This window comes from Scomber scombrus, chromosome 23 (genome assembly GCF_963691925.1).
Source record: "Scomber scombrus chromosome 23, fScoSco1.1, whole genome shotgun sequence".
NCBI classification, from domain to species: Eukaryota; Metazoa; Chordata; class Actinopteri; order Scombriformes; family Scombridae; genus Scomber; species Scomber scombrus.
The window spans coordinates 11,718,254-11,742,977 of NC_084992.1; the positions used below are offsets into that span (position 1 = coordinate 11,718,254).

Here is a 24,724-nt window from a genome sequence, read left to right on the forward strand (position 1 = left end):
GCTGAGACAGAGCGAGTGGAACAGAAACATAGCGATAGGCTAGTGTGGAGAACTCAGGTCCGATGAAGCGTTATGAGTAATTAAGACACTCTGAGCTCAGAAGAGAAGAAGAAATAGACAGAGAGAGATAAGGAAAAGGAAAGGAGCGAGACACCGTGAGTGATACAAGCGAATTCAATGTACGGCCAGGTCCTAATTGAGCAAAAAGTTTTGATGTGAGGGCTCAGGCAGCCGCAGAAACTTGCCTCTCTATCCTATCAATTATAACCACGTACAGTCATTGCTCTTTTAAGTTTAGTATTTTCTGAGGTTTGAAGACGCATGACGCGATAATGAGAGTGCGGGGGTGACGGAGTTTGAACCAACCTCATTCAAAGCTCATTTTCCCCAACCATTCAGTTCAGCGGAGTATCTTAAGGCAACAGACGGCTGTAATTCAAACACTAAAGGACAAATGGTTTACAAGTATTGCTGGAAATTGATGTTTCATACTGGGTGGATATATGGGAGAGGAAAGCATCTGTATGTGCACATACACCACACATCAGCATCCTCAACAGTCTTGATGTATGTGCATACAAGTGTGCAAGTGTGATGAGAGGACAAAGCAGTCGCCTACTGTATACCTAATGACCCTCATCCCTCTCAGGCAGCCAATTAGAGCGCTGGGTGTTAGCAGACGTCCAGCCCTCGCCACTCGTTACCTACCCAACATGTGCCGTGGCCTCCTGCCCTCTCCAATTAATTCACCAAGGATGGAGGGAAGGAAGGATGGAGAGACAGAGGCATGGAGGAAGGAAAGGTAAAAATAACTCACCCAATTACGACAGCCAAGGGGTAGGTGGCAATAATGCCGCTTATAGGGAGAGAGGGGATGAGGCTCTTAGGCGAATGTCTACACGCATGCGTGATTTTATGGCTACTTTTTTTTCCCACATACTGTTAGCATTGGGTATCATTTGAATTTTATCGATTCAGATTCTGTTGATCAATTCTGGTTCTTATCAATTCCAGTATGGTAAAAAAAAGGGATCAAATGTTTAAATGAATATATGAATGAATGAATATATATATATATATATATATATATATATATATATATATATATATATATATATTTATACTTTTAAGTCTTTTCAATGAAATTAGCCTAATTCAATGTCTTTTTAACTGAATATTTACAAAGTAAATTCAAAAAATATACATTTTTTATGACAGTCACCACATACATTTTTTGTGGATGCTGTGGTATCTGCAGACTTCTATGAAAGTGGACTGAAAAAGGTAGCAGTAGAGTGCCTCTTGTCTCGAAAAGCGCAAAATATATAATTATTGATTGCTGTTGGTTCCACTTGAAATACTAGAGGCAGTAAAATAATGAAATACTTAAGCAATGGCTCCAAAAGTGAGTTTGAGAAATAAGGATAAAATGCTATACCTAAAGTGCATTCAATGCACAACATCTAGCTGCAACCATATAAGCAAACTCAATACATAAAAACAGAAGGTATGTTAGAGATGTATGCAACCATTAACTTAACAGGTCTTGTAAAAAAAAAAAATCGGCATATCAGCCTTTTCTTTGGAATAAGTGATCTTTTGGGGAAAATAGTGTCTCCATCAGTAGAGAAAATTCTCTCACAACGGGTTGAGGAAGCCTGCATGCACAAATACGAAAAGGCCATCTCTGATAGCAAAGTATATGTGGTTCTTTTGTTCCAACCGTGGGCAGCTGCTTCATCATCAGATGTCATTGTTGGTGGCATCTCTGGGTACATCTTCAGCTCGTTGGTAAGATTTTCATCTTTAGGTCTTCTTCAGCAGCAAAAAGCTTTCACAAGCGAGACATTATAGCCCATTTGCAAGGAAGTGACTGCCACTTCTCTTCCTTGCTTTCCTTTCCTTCTTTCTCATTCTCTCTTTGTTGTCTTTTTCTCCTCCTCTGACTGCATTGTTACCTCATCTTCTCTGCGGTCATGCTCTGTTGGCTGCTCACATGCAGTCAGCTTTCCTACTATCAATTTGTCCTTGACTTGGTCCCAGACAGTACTGCCCTCCACATTGTGCTTGAAATGTGAGTCTAATACAGTGGACTCTTCAAGAAAGTTTCTGAGGCCATAACTAGGGTATAGCTTAGACCAGTTTACCCAGACAGCTTGCTTAATCCGGGGATCAGACCACACAATATTCTTGTCTTTCACGATGGTCATGATGTCAGATTAGGCAATCATAGTGCCATAAATTCTTACCATGTCTTGGTCGGGAAAATGGCAACACTACAAGTATGACCTTAACTAATCATTGTTCATGACCTGGCTCCAGTTCACCTGTCGTCTGGGAGATGGGTCATGTCTACAGAAGCACTGTGTGATGCTGGTGGTCTTGTGTTAGTAATGACTGTCTATTCAAAGAGAACTTGAGATAACGCATGTGTTAACATGTCAGGGACATTACATAAATGTAGCTAGCTACGAGGTTAACTGTATGTAGGCATAAGGTCTCGTGGAGGGAAAGGTGATTGAGTTTTGAGAATTGTATACTTTGGTAAATACAAACATTTCTGGGCGTCCCAGATGCCATATGACTGTTGAACTGAAAATGTTACACTACAAGGCCCATTCGTCGTTCCTGATGTTCAAATTTAGACCTGATGCTGGAAATGTGTTGGCAACGACAACATCATGTAAAAGTTGGCCTGAAATTCTTCTCACATAAAATAATGGGAGTGCTGAGGCAAAAATCGACACAAACAAGAAAATCACACATGGACTTAAAATTAATAATGCAAAGGAAATAAGATCCTCCTGTAGTGTAGTTGCATTGCAAGACATGAGATTTATATTGTTCCTTGCCATTGTGTCTTAAATTTAAGACCTGTGAAATGACATAATGCACTAATAAGACTTCTCAAAACTTCTTAAGGCAACTCTGCTAACACTGAGCACACATATAATGTTTGACATTTACACCTTATACTAGGCAGGAATCAGTTGATTGGTATAACTATCTCTGGAGGGAGTAGCGTACTTTGGATTGCGGGTCATGGTCACCTCCGTGCAAATAAAGATTCAACATAACTAACTGTTACTATACAAGTGGCCTACCATAATTTTTTACCATTTTCTTCTATAATTTTGTTTTTACTTTGCCTACCTACAGAAGAGCTGAGCAAAAGCCCACTTTAAATATTCTAGCCAGGCATCCAATTATAATTTCTTTCAAAGCTTTCCAACCCCTTATTGTGTGAATCAGTCACTCCACAGTGGCGAGCTGCTCTAAGAGAAGCCAGACAAGTAGAGGTGGCCTCTACTTCTATCTCCAATTCCATGTCCACTCAACCACTTAAGCTGCTTTAAAAGCATGCAGGGTAAGACCGTCTAGCGCGGGGGTAGGTGAGTTTAAAAGAGCACATGCTCAATGGAGACAAAAGACTTTTGATTATTTTAAACATCAAACATTGAGACAGAGAGGCCAAGAAGAACGAGGAGCTATTGAGGATTGAAAATAGAGGTGGAAAAGACAAATAATTCATTAAATATACAGACAAAAGAAATAGAAAGTGGCACAACAAGCAATACATACACTTATATTGGGGCCTAAACAAAAAGCAATTTAATGTTGAGGGTGTTAGACAAAAATATTTCTTGGACTGAAGTAAAGAGATGTTTTAACCTCTGCCAGTTGGTCTGTCAGTCGATTAGTATACAATTTTGGACTGAGTGAAATATCTCACCTTAATTAAATCCATAATCCCTGAATGTTCATCTGGCTCTACAACCAGGTAAAACATTCCTATCAGCACCAGCTGGACTTTGAGTTTTGTGGTGATGAGAAAATGTTTGCATGCTAACACCCTACAACTAAGATAATGAATATTATCTCTGCTAATAATATTAAAAGCATGTTAAAATGGTAATTTTGACTGTGTTGGCATGGTGACATTAGCATTTAGCTCAGATCATCAATGTGTCTAACTAGAACCTCTCAGTGCTGCTAACATGGCTGTAGACTCTTTGTCTCGTGATTGTATGTAGCTAATGTGAGAGACAAACCCACAGAGAATTGCCACTTCCATCACCTTACCACCTCCAAATATACTGGACTCACTTCAGACAATAAACTCAGCTTTGAGAAACAGCACCAACATGCAACTGTTTTCAGCAAAAACCTTCGGATAAACCCACATATGCTACCTGCCCAGCACCAAACCGCAGACAGAAAAAAATAGCAACTAGTTAATGAATACCAAAAACATTTAAAGAGATATTTCCCTCAGGAGTTGGTGGGGCAGGCGGGAAGAAAACTGTTTCAGAAGAATGCTAACGCTGCTCCATGTCTGCTGGATGTGTAAACAGACGGCTGTTAGCTACAGTAACATATTTGCCACATCAGCAATGCTATGGCCAAAAAAAGTGCAATGGACATACCGCAACGCATAATAAGAGGAGGTCCTTGGTGGAGACAGACACATTGTTATGTCACAAATTGCAGTCTTGGGATGATATTAACTGCTACAAATAAGATCTTGAGAAGAGCGAATGAGAAGCAGTTTTAATTAAAGCTGAGATTAATTAAATCCTCAGCCTTGCTGTTATTATATACATAGATTACCTTTTCCACCAGTGAAGGCTTTACTGTATGTGGAGCTTTTCTTAAATAGGAATTAAAGCAAGAGGAAGATATGTGGCAAGCATTTTTTTGTTTCAGCCAATTGTAAACCAAGATTTCAAACCTGGGTTCATCTAACTACATTTCATACGAGATGACACCAAGAAAAATGATTCATCCAAAAAATAAGAATCAATCAATCCCTCAGCTACCAGAGCGAACACAAACTAGAGGGCACTTGTGATGTATGAGATGATAAGACTTTAACAAGTTGCTCTCGTTGTACCACTCTGCCTATGCAGCCCATGGCAGGAAGAGTAAACGTGTAAGTGTGTGTGTGTCAGGCGTGAAGAACCAGGCGACACACTTTGCGCAGTGTCTGACTTTCTTTACCTTGGTGTTTAAATGACCTTAAACACAGCTCCATCACAAAGCTTATGGTCCGTGAGAAATGGGGTAGGGGTGGTGAAGGAGGAGCTGGGAGGATGATGTTTCCAATAGCTCGTTCATCATGTTAGATTAAATACTGCACTCCACTGAACTTGAACGGGGCAACGGTCTACCTCCCTCCCTGCGCTCTTGCTCTCCATCACTCTCTCTCTTTCTTACAAACCACCAACGCTTGTTTCTCACTCATGCGACCTCTGCACTGAAAGTGCTCCCTCCATTCTCAATTTCGTTGTACTCTGAGCAATGACAATAAAGGAATTCTATTCTATTATATCCCTTTCACTTCATCGTTCTTCTTCTATCTCTTTGTTTCTGTCTCTTGTCTTTCACTCGCCTTTCCCTTTCTGTGAAATGCACTGCCGCTGCTGCTGCTGCATTTATGCCGGGGATTTAGCTTGTAAGCTGAAATAATACAATTAATTTGTTCTCTCTGATTCTCTCTTTCCCTCCGTTTGTCCCGCTGTCTCAGATCAAGGAAGTGGAAATGTGCTGACATGCAGTGATACCCAAAAGAGAATTCTAGCAAAGATGTTTGTTCACGCTAATGAAGAAAATAATGAAAGGCAAACAACAAAACTACAAGAGCGAGTGAAACGAAATGAGAGCCAAGGGGGGATGGAAATGAGCTGAATGCCTGTAGCATTATCAAATATGCACACAAATACGTGTGAGGCACTTTAAGAAATAGTATCACTGCTACGAGGAATCGTTCCATCTCAGATAGGATATCTTTCTGCCGGGACAGGAGTAGGTGGGGAGTACAGTCACTCTATGTGAGCTGGGACTATCAGGGTTTAATTGGATGACATCAAACAACAAAGACTCATGAGAAACCTATCTCTACTTCATTCCATGGCTAAGAGAAGATGTAAGCTTACTTTCTCAAAAAGAGTGCAGGGTATTTATACTCCAAGTACACAATAATACTAAACAGGCTACTTAAAGACTACGCTAAGCCTTTGGGGCCTTAGGCCATGTGAAAAGAGCACCCTATATTACTTCTGCATGATTTATGAATGCTGATACTTTAACAGTGTGTTTGAGGGGAACAAGAGTTTATGAGTCATCTAGCCCTAAACCTAACTACACAGTTCAGCAAGGAGGCAATTAGTTTAGCTTAGCATGATGATCTGATAGCCTTACTCTGTCCAAAGTTTTAAGATCCCATGAAACAGAGGTTAGAGCATCTTTTGTACTCTGACGTATGTCCGAGTGAAATGGAGTGTTTGAGTGGTGTACAGTCCCAGGAGGGATTTAAATCAAATCCTTTGCATTTGATTGGGCCGCTAAAAAGTGGGCAAAAAGTGAGAAAACCAGAGCTGCAGACGACTGTTGGCTCCACACACACACCTCCCTCACCTGTTGTTAGAACAGGAGGAGGGTGAGGGAGAGACGAATGGATTAAACCTCAGCCGCATATTGTTCTGTTAGCTACTACAACCCACAAATGGTGAAGTGTGGTTTGATATGATGGGTGTAGCAAGCTACTCACACAAAGGCACATTTGATTGGATGAACTTTTGTAAGCACCCTTGAGTGTAGGATGAGTCACAGACATGAGAGTAATATCCATCTTCTCTCATCTATCTCTTGGCAAGAATGTGACCCATACATCCCATGCTAGGGATTAAAAGTCCCTAATATGGGATGCTTCAACCCCTGCTGCTTTGATTTAGATTCTTTCAGGGGGTTTTTTATCCGTCGATCAAAAGTCTGTAATACTAGAGAAGCATTTTAAAGGTTTATAAATGATCATCAGAAATAGAGATATACAAATGTCTATCTTCCAAACACTTTCAACACTACAAACAAGTACTACATTACCCAGGAGAAACCTTTATTAGACTTTTTCCCTGCTTGCTGGTTGTCATCTAACACAAATTGAGCAGGTGCAGTCCAGAAAAAGTCCAGTTCATCAGAATATCATATGTATCAGAATATATACAGGACTTCAGTTCTAGAAAATAAAAAATAATGACTGACAGTCCAATAAATTAATCAATGTATAGGTATTAAGTGAGACCACTCAGTGTATTTAGTCAAATCTTATTTTTGCTTAATGCTTTATGCTTAATTAAAGTCTTGAATCATTTGGTAAGTGCAGTTTTTAACTGAAGGGGAAAAAATAAGCTAATATAAAAATCTTAATTAAAAAATACATTTAAAAAAAGCTTTATAAAAAAGAAAACAACCAAAGAGCAAATTTTAGTCTTCCTCAAAACAAGCCAGCTCTCTCTTCCTATAATATATTCAGTCATTAATGTGATAACTTGCGTGCAAATTTCGGAGATGCGGTAATGATGAGTTTGAACAAATGGAAAATGCCACAGTTTTTAAAGGGTCAGACAAACAGCTTTAATAGCGGCTTTAACCCCCCCCTCCTAGCCTCCAGTTCAGTCACAGAAATACTGGTTTAATTATGTTGTCCTGACAATATTGTGAACCTTAAATAATGGTGTCAGTAATGTCACCTTTGAATAGTATCAACTTCTTTTTGAACAAACCATTTTTTTGTCTTCACCTTGCTACCTCTCTCTCTCTCTCTCTCTCTCTCTCTCTCTCTCTCTCTCTCTCTCTCTCTCTCTCTCTCTCTCTCTCTCTCTCTCTCTCTCTCTCTCTCTCTCTCCTCTCTCCTCTCTCTCTCTCTCTCTCTCCTCTCTCTCTCTCTCTCTCCTCTCTCTCTCTCCTCTCTCTCTCTCTCTCTCTCTCTCTCTCTCTCTCGCTGTTCTGCACTAAGTATTTGCATAAAGATGCGACTGGACGCGGTGCTGCAGTTGGAGGATCCTTGCATACTAATAACATTGTGACACCTGTCTGCTTTTGACAGCTCACATTCACTCAGGTGAAACTGCAGTAGCACAGACACAAGCGTAGATTTCAGCTAGCGTCCACACAAAAAAACTGCATGCTGACAGCCATCGATAGTTGCCACACCCGCCTATGGACAGATGGTCAATACTTAACTTTATGAATTTCAGCAGACAACACACAAGTCTTAGTGCAACTCTCTTTTGTCTCTTCACATCACTCTCCTTTGTTGTCTGGCTTTAAAAGTTTTTGCAGAGACTGCATTGCAAAATTGTCAGTCAAACTGAATTGGACTGCAATGAGAAACAAAGCAGACTTATTCTTTAAGAGAACAATAAGAAGTATTACACTTTTGCATATGCAAGTTACAATCTGTCACTGGCAACAAACCTTCCCTTTGCTGTATATCTATCCTTCACAGTTTTGTCATCCTGTCAATCACGCCTGTTACAGTCTCTGAAGACTAATGTTATAGCTACAAACTGCCTGAAAAGTCGATGCTCAAACTCAGAAATAAACTTGAACATCATTATTTTTGTTAAAACAAAGCAAAGAACACTAACATCGATTCCCATTGTGAATCTATTAGTGTGTATTACAAATTCAAAATAACACTATTAAAACAGAAATATTGCAAACCTATTTTTAGAGATCTAAAAGTCAAAAGATCTCAACCTCTGTTTTTTTTTTATTTTTACCATACAACTCAAAATTTGGCGCTACAGGAAAGGCATCTTTACCCCAACATAAGTCACGATAGAGTGGCAATGATCTAACTATGAGGACACTTTGATGCCTGTAAGAGGATTTTGTAAAGGAATTATGGGTGAAACAAAGACGCACCTGGGCAACCACAAGAGCATTTTGGTGGTTGTGGTGTGATAAAAATGCTTGAAAGTGACCCAATTGGTGCTGCAGCCAAATTGCACAACGACCTGAAAAATAAAGGGCAATTTGCTGCTAAGAGCAAACAGGGGAAAGGCAATCGCTAATGCTGTTCGGTGGCGTGACTCGAAAGGTGGCCCACTTGGGAGACAAAGCAAATGTTTTTGTCCGCTGCTGTCCTGAGTTAATGAGTGAAAGGAGCTAATTTGATTTGGTCATTATTGAATATCATCCCAGATCCATCTTGGACCACTAACTATACAAAAACTAAACACGCTTTTTTCCCCCAACCTATTCGCCATAATTCTCTGCAACCCAATCATTGTATGTGAATGTTCTGGTCAACAAAGTTGCAAAAGTTAGTTGGCAACACCCAGTCGTTCCTGTGTGCCAACGTGTGCTTTTACCCACTGAAAATAGAGCACAGTATATCTCAGGGAACCCTTTCACACATGTACATTTATTTTCTGCATTACACATTCATGAACACCTCCGTCTCTGTCACGTACATCTCCATCTCTGTCTCATCTGCTTCAAATAGGCTGTGATTATTATCTTCCTTTTTCAAACAGGAAGCTGTCATCCTGTAGAGAGGAAGTCCCGGCGGTGTTAGAAGTACCTGTTCTGTTTTGCAGAGCCTGACTTTACTCCCCGCCAGGGACACCAGCACTCTGCCTTTGTAACCGCGGAGCTCCAACAAGCCTCGCTTGTTTGTGGAGGACGGGCGGGGGAGGCTGTCAGAGCGCTTCTGGGAGCTGCAGGGGGGGGGGGCGCATGGCCGTCTGAAGAGTTTCCATCCACTCCTGGCGCTCCCCTGTGGACACGTGCATGAGTGAGAGACATAAACTGAGAAAAAGAGGCAGAGATGGTGCAGATGGATACAAGTGTGAGTGTGTGAAAGACAGTGAAAGAAAGAGGTGAAAAATCAAGAGGAGCCAGAAAAAGAGAGCTAGACAAAGAAAGATCAGGGCATCTTAGAGCCTTTGAATCACATATAGTGTTAATTCATCATTTTTTGCATTCCCTCTGTGGGCTCCACTGGCTCATTGGCTGCTAGCCCTCTACTGCATACTGATATAGAAAATTCAAGTATAAAAGAAATGTAATTGAAACACAGGAAGAGCCACAATTGGTGAAAATTAACTTTGCCCCTGGAAAAGAAATACACTGCAAAGCTTAAAAGTGCAAAGTCTAGCATTAGAATTATAGATAGCTGCTTTGAGATTTGCAAGCCCCAAGCAAGATGTGGCTAGGGCAACTTGAGTCAAAGACAGCACCTTATTATAAGTATATAATTAAAAAAATATATAGCTTTTAATGAGACACAGCCACAGTTCTGGGAATCTGCGAATTTGTCTCAATCTGGAAAACAATGTATCAAAGACACAGGTGTGAATGTATTTTACAGAGCAGTTTATTTCTATTAGAAGGAGTAACACTTTGATTTGGTCTTGTTTGGTGCCAACTGTTACTGTTAGTTACTGTTGCTATGCCTGTAGCTTTCCGTTCTCACACAGGCATGGTATATAAACAGTTTACATTGAATACTGGCACATGTACTACTTGAAATTATTAATATATTTTGAATTATTGAATCTTAATTTCAGGCGATTTTGTCGGCTGAAATGACAAGCATCGCTAGCATATTCAATCAATTAACTATAGTAGATAATTAAGCTAACATTAGCTACACAAAAAAAACAGTCAGCATAAGTACTTTCACAACAATTTCAAATGATAGAACTCATACAATACACATGGCTGAACAAGAGTAAGATAAAAAGAACAGAAACATACAGACCATACCATTGATAACACAATAACACAATTCACCTCAAGACAAGGTTATAGAAAACAGCAATGTGCTTCCTTCAGGGCACTTTGTGAAAGACCTTTAAAAGGTATTCAACGAAGGGAGTATTTTGCAGCTCATTCCATGCCCAAGGTGATTAAAAGGAGAAAGCAGTTTTACCAAGCTCTGAGTGTACCCTGGGGATATTTAAAAGAATATGATTAGAGATCTAGTGCTATAGTTCCTGGTATGATAGGATAAAAGGCTGGAGATATAAGTGGGTAGTTTACCGAACAGTATCTTGAAAATAAATAGCTACATGTATTATACTTCTCTGGTTTAGAAAGGACCATCTGAAAAATTCATATAAATTACCATGGTGAGTACAGGAGCCTGCACTTGCTACAAAACGTACTGCAGCGTGATATGCAAGGTCCAGTAGGAATGAAGTTACATGCATGTAAATCACATAACCATAAGCTAATACAGATACAAATGAGATTTGCAGTTTTCTTTCTGGCTTCAAAACACACATATTACATCTGAAACAGTGTGTTGAGTTAATGGTCAGGTAATGATTTGCTTAACTGAGCTGGACCAGTATATTAACTCAGACCGGGTTCGAGTTAGGCTATGAGTTTCAATTAAACCTTTTAAAAGAACTTGGTAACCTTACATATTTAATAAGGTAGGTAGCTATATGATTACTCAAGTCCCAAAAACTCTTCATCAGTGCTGTCACTGTGCACAAATATTAAGTCCTTGTAAGGCTCACTGTCCTCGGACTCTGTGTCAGTCCCAGAGTCAAACAAAGAATCATCCTCTGTTCCATCCAGTGGAAAAACAACAAAGCTAGTGAATCTTTTAGTCTTCAGGTCTGTGTATTGCTGCCACAGCTCAATAAAACCTGCTTATCTGTGCGCTTTTGCATATTGCGCTTCAACATCTGCTGCTGTCTCAAACTACTGTCCCGAAATACTTCTGATCAACACAATGAATCAGCACCCGCCAGTGAACCCGTCTGTTTTTTTTTGTTGTTTTTTTCATTCAAAATACAGCATTAACGAGTCATCTATATCTATTCTCATTAGCTGCCAACACAGCTGGAGCGCTGTTTGTAGGTCGTACTTGTGGATGCTCACATCATTATCTTTATAGTTATAGTTATTGTTCTTAGTGTGGACAGCCTTTTACAGACCTACAATCATATCCAGATCCAACTTCTCTCTGTATTTTACTCCTGTATGGTGTAGAAGATGCATCGCACTTTTAAATGAAAAAGAAATGTGTTTAAGGTGCGTCTTATACACTGTTTTTACTGTTTAACGCTTTAGACAAAATCAACAAATAGAGCTTGACTGTGCTTAAAAACTGGTGATATCATTAGTAATTAGTATAACCAGTGTTATAGTTCTATGGCCTGATCTAAAGCCTAACTGAAATTCACTGAGAAGATTATTATCAATTAAAAACTGTTGAATAGTTCATTTAAGAGATTCCAATTATTTTGCCATAACACATAGTCATAGTTAGTTACCAATATGTTAACTTGTGGCCTCGGAAGTAGTACTACGTTACTACTGTAGTTGGTAAGCTAGTTATGGTTTATGCCTGGTTATGAATGTTTAAATGTGTTTTTGCAATCTCTGTTGAGGGGGAAGGATTTTACAACTTTCCTGCAACTGGAACCTCAAAAACTCTGTCCTTGAGCAGGACACTGAATCTTTGACTTATTTTAAATCACCATGGATTACTCACAGCACAGCTAAATGGCTCAAAATGGAGTGCAAAGCATCCTTTTCCAACCAGGTCTACATTCAAACGATGTATACTCAAAAGGCCTCTCAGATATTTTCCTCTACAACTTTTCAAACAGACATAAAAGAAGACATGAAGCCGGCTCTCTAAAGCCCATTCCCCTACCGCCCAAGACATTGTACTATCAAAGCCTGCAAAGTGAAAACACAAGAGATACCAAAGGCTTGTAAACACACAAGCACACACACATCATAGGTCCACAACAGCACCCACTGTGGCAACTGTTCAATACAAGAAAAAAGGGAAAGGAAATAAAAGAAAATCGGATATGAAAACGAAGCTATCAGTTAGGACGGACCTGCAATATTTGCGAAAAGGCTATAAAAATATCTCATGTATTTATTTCTAAAAAGAAAAAAAACAATCACAAAGAAGGAAGTTTTTGAAAAGTAAATGCACTTCTATTCGAAACCTGACTGGCTATCAACTCATCATCCAAAACCAAAAAAACCAACAACTGACAGACTGACAGAGACGTGTCTGAAATATTCAAAGTGACAGAATGATGGCGTCAGAACAACAGAGAGAATGTGTGCAGTTGGACACAGCAGGGTATCACATGCCCTTTTTCAGGAAATGTATTTTTGGATACCAATCATTGTGCTGGGGGCTGGTCACACCTCCTCTTATATATGGTGAGTAAATAATCTTTACTTGGTGTAGTCATGTCTGCTTCCTTTTTATTATCCATTATGCTTGTATTGTGCCAATTCTTTGCTGAAGAGAAAAATGCCAAAACACAAATCATGCCACCGAAATCAATTGCGCTGTTAGCTATGTACTGTGGGCTAAGAAAGCATGAGGAAATGTTTAGAGGATGTAAAAAAAATGACACTGTTGAAGCATGCCAATTTAAGAGCAGGGAGAATCATTGTTTTTTCAATAACTCTATTGATCACCTTGATGGTAAAATGTGTCTTTTTACTTTTCTTCCCACAGCTCATGTAAAGAACTGAAGGCCCAAGGCTGGTGTGGAATAAGTGTCTTTCTCAAATACACCTGAGAAGTAAATCCGATCCAACGACAACTCAGTCCAGTCACTGGTCAAGAAGCACATTTTTAGACATCTTACTACCTGAATGACTGAGATTAATCTATATAGAATTATCATAACCAATACATTTGAATGCAGGTCATATGTTACACAAATTCTTCAGAGATAAGCAATTATCAGTGTCACATCTTGACTTAGACATGCTAGTGGCTTTAAAAAAAGACAAAATGGGAAATGAAACACCATCTAACAAGCCAGAGGGCTGTTATGTTATGATTACTTCCAGCTGCAGATGCTTGTGGTGGTGGTTAAAGACAGAAACTGGCGTGTAATGTGTTTGTGGCAAATGGGGAAATTATAGGTTTTCAACACCAAAGCAAAGCTGCAACGATTTTATAATCGATTTGTCAGTCACCAGAAAATTAACCTGATAATTCATTAATCATCAGTAATGACAAATTGACAAAAAATTATCTCGATTCAGCAGCTGTGAGGATTTTCTGCCTCTCTCTGTTTTATATCATTATAAACTGAATATCCTTGGGGTTTGGATTGTTGGTTGGATATAACGATACATATGATGACATCACATAGGACAAAAGGGAAATATATTGGATATTTTTCAGTATTTTCTGATCTGAGAAAAATTAAATGTAGATGCAAATCTTTGACCGCAGGTGATTGTTAATTGGTGGTACATCATATCGCTTCTAGCGTTGGTGCCATCTCTCTATTTATATCTGTTCGGGTCAACCACATTTTAGGTCCTGCCTAATTATCCTCAGGTTTATTTGGATGAGATCTGACTGTCCACAGGTCTTGAAAATTAATTTATGCAAGGGTTCAGTTGGGTTTTCCATGGGTCAGGAAATCTGAAATTTCAAAAAACCAACTCGTCATAAATTGGTTCACATTAAAATGAATGCCGACTGAGCTCGCATTACCTTCAGAGTGACCTGCCGTTGTGTCCTCAACAGACTCTCCCTCTGCTGAGTGACAGAGGAGGGTGGCGTTCTCAATGACATGTCAATCATTTTGCAGGCGCTGTCAACCTGACATTGTCTTAAATTGACCTTAATTAGCTTCTTTACTGTGACTTCCTGACCCTCCTGTAGCCTTTTGCAGACGTGTGCCTCTTTTTGACCTTGCATGTGCAAATCTACCAGCATTTACACTTCTGAAGAAAAGCTCCTCCTCCCCGGGCACTTCTACACACTTTATCCCCACCCTGAACCCCCAAAAAGTGTATCCGCTTCCTGGTCGTGATTTTGACTCTGCTGGTCTGGCTACCTACCAGATTCTTATGAATTCACAAAGAACTAACATCAATAATGAATCGCCTACTCAATTATTGACTCCTCTTTACATCGCTAGGCTTTACTTTTCCGTTCCCACCATGCTTTCTGAGTTCCATTACCTGTCCTGTGCTCACTTATTTGCCTGTTCACTTATTCAGGGCCTTCCTTTCTACCTCTACTCTCCCTCTTCGCCCAAGCTGTCAATCTGAGCACGGGAGGGCGGGATGCAGCGAGGGAAGAGGTGGGAGGATTGCGAAAAACTTGAGATAAATAGTGTACACAGTGGCACGCACCTTCGCCTGTGTGTTACAGTAGCATGTGTACATCTGAATGTCTCTCGCATATGTTGGAGTATATGTTTTTGTTCATTTGTCTCGCACATGAACCTCCAGCAGAGCTTGCCAAATTATCACTTGTTAAGAGACTTGTTACACTGTATGTAAAGCTATGTATTTGAAAGACTATTCCACTTTAAATGAGGAGAGACGGGGGGAGTGGAAGATAATCCTCATTGAAAGTGGATGAGATGAGAGCCGGGTCCACTTTGTGCTCAACAGAGATCTTACAGGACGCCCACACAGTCTCCATCAACAGGAATAAAATACAGAAAGAGAGAAAAATACATAGAGCAGAGGGATTGTGGCTGTTTGCTTTGTTTCCTCTCCTTTCAATTACGGTCATGCCAGCATACAGAATATACCTACACAGAATTCAATCTTTACATTATTTATCATAATTCAAAATATGTTGTTAGGTTTTATGGAGATTGATATAATTTTTATTATAATGCCACGCTTATCAATATTTTCATGTTATTTTACTAATGGAAAACATGAGGAAAATCATATTGAAAAATGTCTATGTGCTCTCATCTTCATGGATCAATTTAGCATTTCAGCTCATTGTTTTATTCATTCTCACAGCTCTCATCAGTGCTGTTTAATGGCAACCGAACTGGTGAACATAGTAAAGCATTTAGCAGTTAAAGAGCCTGAGATATTGTTCTCTGGAAATGCTGCAGAACAAAACAGAGCTAAAAGGGGGTGGATATTGGATTTAATGGAAATGTAATGAAAAAACAAAACAGAAATAATGTGAAGTGAAGTACATCTTGTATAAACAGCTTCAACACTGTTGTATGTCCTCCTGGGTTTTTGTTTCTGCCATCATCCTCTCTCTGGTCTTTTAAGTGTTCTTATCCTCTACATCTCTCTAAATCTCTTACCTGTCATCTCACAACAAATACAACATGTGTTATGAGCGGGGGTTGTAGAAAGGCTATCGCTGAAGCATTGAATACAAATCAACTTTTTTTTTTTTCTCACAATAAATCCCATCTTCACTGTTGTAACATGTTTGTTTGCATCCCGTCCACACCTCTCCAACACTCTCCCTTTCTGTCCTGACTGCTTTCCATCACACTCCTCTGTGTCTCTTCCTGCCAAACTCTCCTTCCCTCTTGCTTTCTTCTCCCCCCCCCCGATGCTGCCACTACTCTCCACATCACTCCCTCCCTTCCTTCCTTCCTCCTCCCTTGCTCTCTTTTCTTTTCCTCACTCCATCTCTGCCTGCCTGCCTGCCTGCCTTCTTTCCTCCTTCCATCTATACTCTCTCAAGCTGACAGTACCTGAGGGAAGAGGCCACCTGCGGACCAAGTGGAGAATCAGCCGACAGCTGTGTGCACACTCTCTCCGGTGGCCTTCAATTATTCACTCACTTCTCCCCCCTCCTTCTCCCTCTCTCCATCTTCACTCTGCCCTTTTCATCTCCCCCTGCCGTCTCTGCCTTTACCTCTCTGTTGCTTTTTGCACCGAGATTGCATGTCTGCTTCTCGCGTTCTACCCATTCCTGTTATTCCCTCATTTAATCCCTTCCTTCCCTCGTTGCGCCCATCCCGCTCTTCCTCTGTCCCTCCTCAATGCCTTTAACACTCTCACAGGCTCGTCTGACCATCACTCCATCATTTTCTCCCCTCTCTCACCCTTACTGCATCAGCCGAGCAGCTCCTTAACTCCACTTCACTAACCTACTCCTTCTCTTCCCCTCTGTCTCCTCATGTCTCCCTCTTTCTCGTGTGTTTCCCCAAAGATTGATGACTCTCCGCTACAAGGCGAGTGGGCCTGTTTAAAGATGCATGAGGTGATGAGGCTAAGTTTTCTCCTTCTCTTTCCCTCTCCGTCCGTCCCTTTCTTCTGACGACGGAGCCACCTCTGCGAGAGGCTTCCCACAGATCCCAGCGAGTTACAGGCCGCCTCCGAATCAGACAGCCTCCTCCAACCCCCCCAGCTCTTGTCAGGATGGCTGAGTGTGACGTATGACGATCAGCTAGCAGACAGTGTGATAAATGATGCCGCTGAGCACCCGCGACTCATAAACGGACAAAAAAAGCTGGCAGTCATCGATATGATGATGCACTGAATCAACAGGGAGAGAGATCACTGATGCTCAGTACTCAGTGTGGTGAAGAAAGAAAAAAAAAAGATGAAAAAAGTTTGAAGGGCAAGCTGTTGCCTTTATTGCTTTTTTATAAACCTGAGGTGAAGTGAAATTGTATCAAATAGACATCCAATTCATCCTATGTTTATATTTTAGCTCATAATAAAGAATACAGATTGCATTTTTCCAACAAACTGTATGGCATCACAAACGAGGCTGCTGATCTACACACAAGCATGAAATAAGGCTTTCATTTAGCGTATAAAAAGGCCGATGAACTGTTACATGTATTCGACCTCAAGTGTTACATACATAAATAATTTGCTAATAACATTTAAGAGATAACAGCTTTTTGGGGTGCCCCTGTGGCTTTGGGGTTAAGTGGCTGACCAAGAACAGCAATGCGCCCAATTCATGTCCAGCAGGGGACATGAATTGGTTGCATATCTTTCTCCATTTGTTTCTTGTCATCTCTCTACTGGCACGATATAATAAAAAGCATAAAATGCCTAAAACATAATTTTAAAAATACAGGAGATTAAAGGTTTTCCCCTTTTTTAGAATGAAGTAGAGGTATCATATAATAAAGAGAGCTGTTAAAAGTAATTGAAAGTGCAACTGACCAAAACAAGTATACATGGGGATAGTGCTGAAGTGCTACTGTAGAGAAAAGACTATTACCATTGCAAAATCATATCAACAAAATAATAACTGATTCCGAATTCTGGCACAATTTAATGAGTCCCAAATTATCTACCAAGCTTGTATCAAGTCCCTCCACTGCTGTTTAAAATGGCAGAAAAAAAATGTTGTTGTGAATATTCAACACTAACTTCTGAAAAAAATTAACTGAAAACAAAAGTAATAAAGTATATTTTAAATCCGCTATACAGTATGTGTCATTTTAAGTGTCAAAGCTGGATTCTACAAATACAGTTCCATATTAGTAACAACTGGATATAAACTTTACCATCTTACTTTCTCCTCAAAAATGTACTCGATTGAAAATACTCAACTACTTTCAACATGTTTAGTTGACTGTTTCTAAAATGTATTTTCACCTCTTCCCATATTAGTCCTTAAAGTTGCACTAATCATTACTTTTATGTAACAATGGTAAATGGTAAAAATGACTACATGTAATTGGAAAGTCAACCCTAGGTGTCGACTCTATTGACGAATCCACAGATATTTATTAAATGACATTGCAGTTTTCCTCAGCTCTCCGCAGCATTTTAGTGTCTTTCAGCTCATTCTTTCAATTTTACTGTTTTAAATAATCTCGTTTACTGCAGCAAGAGGCAGCTGTTTTCACCAGAGAGCTCTGATAAACCAACAGCACACTACCTGCCCAGGACCAAATGGCTGAGGCAAAGTTAGCAACTACATTAACATAGTGGAGCCTTTAGCTGCTAGACAGCCTGATATTTCCTTTAGGAGTTGGTGAAGAACAAAACCGAGAGGGTGAATAGAATAATGAGTGAATATTGGACCTAGCGGTGGAAATAACTTCAAATGAATGCTAATGTTGTTCCATAAATAAGCAACTGACTGCTAATATCTTTGTAATATCAACATTATAAGGTGATAATACTGTATGTTAGTTTTGTGCTTGCAGCTTGTTGTGGTTTCCCCCAAGGGGCAAGAAAGATATTAATCCAGGTTTAAACATCAAATTAGTTTTACTTTTGTACTATCATGGCATGAACTGGATTTTACTTTTATTTTATTTTGAACCTCAGATGGCACAATGTTTGTTTATTTTAATTATTACATGAGAGACTTTGATATGAATGGCCAAGGGTGAATAGGTGAACTAAGTATAATCAGAGGAATACTTCTGAGACTGTGTAGACCACTGAGATTGTAAAAGCAGCTCCAGCACTTGACTGTCTAGTGCCTTCAAGATTGATTCAAACGTGTCTTGTTCAGACTTACAATATAATACAATACATCTGGAATTAGACATATTTCTGGTCGCCAGCTGGATTATACAAATAGACCACATGGCACAACATCTTAAGTACTGTTTCTACTTGAGCATCAAGCATAAAAACAGCCAGTTGAACCCATCAAGAGTGATAAGCAGATGCTCAATACAGATAATGAGTAGGTCAAATATTGATAATTCTATTTCTAGCTCAGAAGATGTCTATTTGTCAATAACTCTGACTGAAGTCTCAATGATCTGCTCGATGAACATCTTTCGGTTCTACAATCTTCTTAAATATCCACATCATATAACACTAATTTTCACAAAGCCTTAACCATGCAAAACTACATTTCTGTGATCTCAGTCGTTCAAATGAATCAGAGGGCGGCTGTCATCTGACCCCAGAAATGAACCCTCGATTAGTGAATCAGCAGTTTGACCTGAGCTGCCTAATAGACTGCCATCAAGCAGGCAGGAGGTAAAGTGCAGAAAGTGTCTCTTTCCCCTCTCATTAAGGCCGACACAGACAAAGCTTCCAGCTGAAATACGATAAGCACAGACAACTCTTACTCCATTTTGTCTGACAGGGGAGAATAAGAGACACTGAGGAAGGACTATTAAAAAGGACAGTTCCTGCGAGATTCAAGTTTTGCTCTTCTTTTTTTTTTACATACTCTATCACTTTAGACTGAATAATGTAGCTTCAGGCAGGGATATGAAGTCATTACTTCCACTGAGACCTCCCTAAACATATTTATCAAGCTTTTCCTAGAAAAGAATGGGGGGAGGGTTGGGGCAGTTTAGATTGCTTAAATTTAAAGTGTTTTTGCTTTTTACCTGAGAGTGAGATGAGAGAATCAATATCAGTCTCACATCTGTGTGGTAAGTATCAAGCTGGAGTCAGGGCATGCTTAGCCTTGCTTAGCATAAAGACAGCGAAAACAGCCGAGGCTGTTACAGTGAAACATATGTATATGAACAACTCTCAATCTCTCTACACAATGTATCTTTCTTTAACTTTTGGTTTGGTAAAAGTTTGTGTTTGGTATATTTTTCCAGCTTTGAATGAAATACAGATTAGCTGTTTTAGTTCACTCTTCCTGTGCTAAGCTAGGCTAACTGTGTCCTAACTCCAGCTCTGTACTCAATGTATAAACATAGATTAAATAGAGATTGTACAGATTAACCAAACAACATAAGTTCGTAACTGAGCTTTATAAATGGTACTGAGTGGATTTGTTACTTTTCGACTGAGCCAAGCTATCCGTTTCCCACTGTTGCCAGTCTTTGTGCTTAGCTAAGCTATCAGGCTGGTGATGGTACCTTCATATTTATTGTACAAACATAACAGTGGTATCTATCATTTCATCTCATTCAGGGAAAGAAGGCAAATAAGCAAATTTCCTAAAATGTGCAACTTTCCCTTTCAACAGGAGTAGCCTACAGTGCAATATGAAAACAGCAATGAAAGAGTAATCGAAAGGGCAGAGAGAGAACTATATGTATAGAGAACTAGAAACAAGAAGAGAGAAAAGAGTAAAACGGAAGATCACCGCAGAGGCATTTAGAGAGAGTGAGGTAAGGACGCAAAAGAGACAAACAGAAAGGGAAGGGGGAGAGGAAAAGGACAGAAGGAGGCGGAGATGCAGGGGAGAGCAAGAGAGAAAAACAAGGCTAGACATGGAATCAGACAGGCACAGTAAGAGAGGCAGACTGACAAGCAGAAAGAAGAGAAAGAAACAAAGTGAGGAGCTGATGGATGACTGAAAAATACAGATGAGGGAGAGAGAAACAAAAATGGTAAAGTAAAGGATGCACTTCTTGTACCTTCTCTTTCAGCCCGGAAAATGAACGTCCGAAGGAAGGTGACTACCTCAAACTTGTTGTCACCCAATCCCCGCACCTGTCTGATGGCGCTGGCCAGGATCATACCTTTGGAGTACATCTCCTAAACAGAGACACAGATAAACACAAACAGGTATAGGTAATAGGTTCATAAACACAAGCAGACAGTCATCATGCATGCTAATACTGTTATTGAATTGATGCGTATTCCTATTATCTGTATCTTGTAGACCCATAATTACTTGACATGAGTGTGTCAACACATTGTTTGCATCAATAGATGTGTAGTTTGTATTGTATTAACGTCAGCTAGGATAGCGTTCAATTTGAAACACCACTGACAGGCATCCTCATCAAACCAGAGCCATTACCCATCAATACAGCATCAAATTTATTTGCAGAAATAGCTTTCCCGTAACCTTTCAAGCAATAACTTTGATAGATGGCACAGAGCTCTTGGACGAGAAGCATTACAATCATATCAGGAAGCTATATTTTCATAAAACTGACCATAACTCAAATTATGAACTTGAAATTGTCTGAACAGTGAGCCCAAATTGCATTAAAGCAGCACAAACAAGAATAACACACATAGCATTGTCATCTGGGTGTAAGGAGTTATCATAAAACAAATGTACAAGCCGAAAACAAACTTCTCAAGTGTTTAAAAAGAGACATGCTTGCTGTATTGGGGATTTGGGCAAAGCACAGGATGTGCTTGTTGGGGTAATGTGGGATTTGACTGTGTGTATTGTTTCATTACTCCCATTTTTTCCCCCAGCAGCTCTTGTGAAGGCATCCAAATAAGGAAGATGTTGCACTAGAGGCTTCATGACCCTTTTTACAATCTCCCTTGACAATGGCAATTAAAGTACTGGGTCAATGTCAGCGTGGAGAAAAAAAAAAGAAATAGATGGCAAAGAAAAAACAAATCAATCCTCAATATTATCACTTACAAAGAAGCAAGGACAGAATGGAACTGCCAACAAATCAGTATTCAGAGCATTGTGTGACAAGTATGACACGCAAATGCCCTTAAAGTAGTTGGAAAAAGGCAAGAACATCTCAGATTATAATGTTTTTGTAATAAAGTGAACTGAGGGACAGTACATCACAGATATATATAACCTTTATTTCACAGAGAGGGCCATTGAGAGCAACCTTTCTTTTACAAGGACACCCTGATTACAGTACATATAAAAGCACACAAAAGTTACTGATAATACAACCAGCAAGCCAAAGACATCAACATAAGAGACCACAGCAATTCAAAAACGCATGAATGCACACTGCTCTATGTCAGTCAAAAGAGATTTAAATTGATTAAAAAGGATTAGCTTGTCTTATTTTACAAACTTGCAGATTGTTCCACTATTGAAAATCTTTAAAAGTTTTCCAATCCCAGTACTAACATGAGGATTTTCAAGGACCAAGTAGTCTTGGGACCAAGTGCAGTGTGACAGTGATCTATAGTTAAAAAGACATGTGAGATACCCGTGAAGTTTGCCAAAAAGTGTTTCGTAAATAAATAGAATGCAGCGCTGTTCTCCTCTAATTGCCAACGACGGCCACCCAACTTTTTCCTAAAGAACATAACTATGCGTTCTAAAGCCATCACCAGTTATGAACCTAAGGGCAGAATGATAAACTGCATCCAAAGTTTTAGGAATAGAAGCAGGAGAGTGCATATAAATGACATCGCCATAGTCCATAACAGCTAAAAAGGTTGACTGAACAATTTGCTTTCTGCAATTCTGCGTAGTACATGCCTTATTTCTATAAAAGAATGCCAGCGTTGCTTTTAGGGGCTTAGCCAGTTCATTAATGTGTTTTTTGAAGCACAGCTTGTCATCAAAGTATTTATAGGAGGACACTCTTATAAATATGCAACTTGTTAGTCAATTTCTAGAAAATTGACTAACAGGTCCAATGAAGTTACGCTTCTGTAGTGGCATGAAAATCACTGGATTATGAAAAAGAAAAAAAGAAGAGTCGTTGCAGACATTGCATTATTCATGTCGATAATGTCATTATTTTTGCAAAGTACGAAGAAAAAAAGACATGTCGCTCTTCATACAGGCTCAACCTGAATTTTGATTCTCTACAGTCCTGCGCACAACATAATGGCTTGTGGTGATTGCCATGCACAACGCCACGCTCGTTTGCTCTACTGTAGCGCCGCTGTCACATCCTGCAAAGACACAAGAGTGTGGCGTAAGCGAAGGACGGATGAACGGAGGAAGAAAAGGAAGTGAACTTCTGACTCCCTCTCGCCATTCTTAATTAAGCCACTGACCTTGCCATCCACAAGAGCCTATTTCTAGAGCCCATACAGCCAAAAATACCAACCGGCACAGTCAGTTAGGGAGGAGGGGGGGGTACAGGGAGGGGGGAAAGATGGAGAGAGCGTGAAATGAAAAAAAAAAGAAAGAGAGAAATTGGGTTTGTGTGAAAGGCCAAGGAGAGGACTTGAAAGAAGAAAATGGAAAGACTGTGGAAGGATACAATGATGGGGGGGGGGGGGGGGGGGAATTAAAAAAACAGAGGAAGAAGCAACTGTGAAAATTCATAATCTAGAAGAGAAAGAGATGTGGCTGGTGGATGCATAGCAGAAGAGGAGGGAGGGAGGGGGAAAAAAGGAGGCGTGTGGGAAAGAGAGACATCATGTAGAAATGAAGATGCCTATGAGGGTCAGGGAGGGGTCCTTCTCATATTAAAGCAGGATGTTAACAATGGCAAGAAGTGGCTCAACCTAATTACCGACAGCCAGCCAGTGTATTTCTCTCCCCAGGAGTTTCACACCAATATCTCCCTCTTTGTCTCTAAATTTAGATGGAAGTTAAAGGAAGGTGAGGAAAGGAGAAACAAAGTGTGTGTGTGTGTGTGTGTGTGTGTGTGTGTGTGTGTGTGTGTGTGTGTGTGTGTGTGTGTGTGTGTGTGTGTGTGTGTGTGTGTGTGTGTGTGTGTGTGTGTGTGTGTGTGTGTGTGTGTGTGTGTGGATGTCTAGATGAATTAGCCTGGTGGCTGATAATTATACCCCAGTATGGGTTAACAGTAATTAATTGTTTTAATTCTAGTTTTGGGGTCATGAAGGAGAGAGTTGTTTAATTGCGACTTTTGCATCTGTAAATACTCTGACAGCGGAGTCGGCGGGGAGATGGTGAAAAGAAGCGGTCAGCATTAAGGCGGCGGATTCAGACACAAAACCACACGTTGCAGCCGCCTACGCACACACACACACACACACACACACATAATGTTTATAGACTGATCTCAAGAGGACGGACTGCCAAGGAAGCAATGAGGCCTAACTATCTCTCTTTCTCCAATAACAGACACACCTGACTCAACTTCCTCTGCCAAAGATCTCCTCTACAGTACACTTATTCCCCTCACTCTGACCTCCTCCCTCCCACTCTCAACTCCCTCACTCCCACATCCTCTCATTCTAGCTATCTCTCCCACTCATTTTACCCTCCCAAAAATCTGTCAACCTGTGTCATTTTGCGGGGCAGTGTCACTTTTTGTTTGTGTGTGTGTAAACTGCCTAACTGTCTCTTCTTTTTTTTTTAAACCAACAACAAAAAAGAGTAAACTTCAGGAAACAATTAAGGCAACGCAATGGAGCTAAAGCCTACGATAATGGAGGCACTGTGTGGAGAAAGCAGGGAGGAGGGTAAAGAGGGTGGAAGGAGTTTTTACCACCAGCAATGAGTTAAGGCTGTGGCATTTCTAAAGCGTCTCATTTTCGGTGGAGGTATGAGGACACCAGCTGGTCGTAGTGAAAAACTGCACCTGATAAAAAAAATGCTTATGGGAAACAATGCATGCCTGATCAGTGTTTTACCAATTGAGGT

At 40.1% G+C, this 24,724-nt stretch overlaps 1 protein-coding gene across 1 annotated transcript in view; it reads right to left on the reverse strand.

The window, feature by feature from the left end:
• Nucleotides 1-24,724, reverse strand: part of arap2 (ArfGAP with RhoGAP domain, ankyrin repeat and PH domain 2) — a 131,945-nt gene that overhangs the window by 89,400 nt on the left and 17,821 nt on the right. The window contains 3 exon segments of the mRNA XM_062444397.1: nucleotides 9,371-9,520; nucleotides 9,522-9,565; nucleotides 20,850-20,970. Coding sequence (XP_062300381.1) covers nucleotides 9,371-9,520; nucleotides 9,522-9,565; nucleotides 20,850-20,970 — 315 coding nt within the window.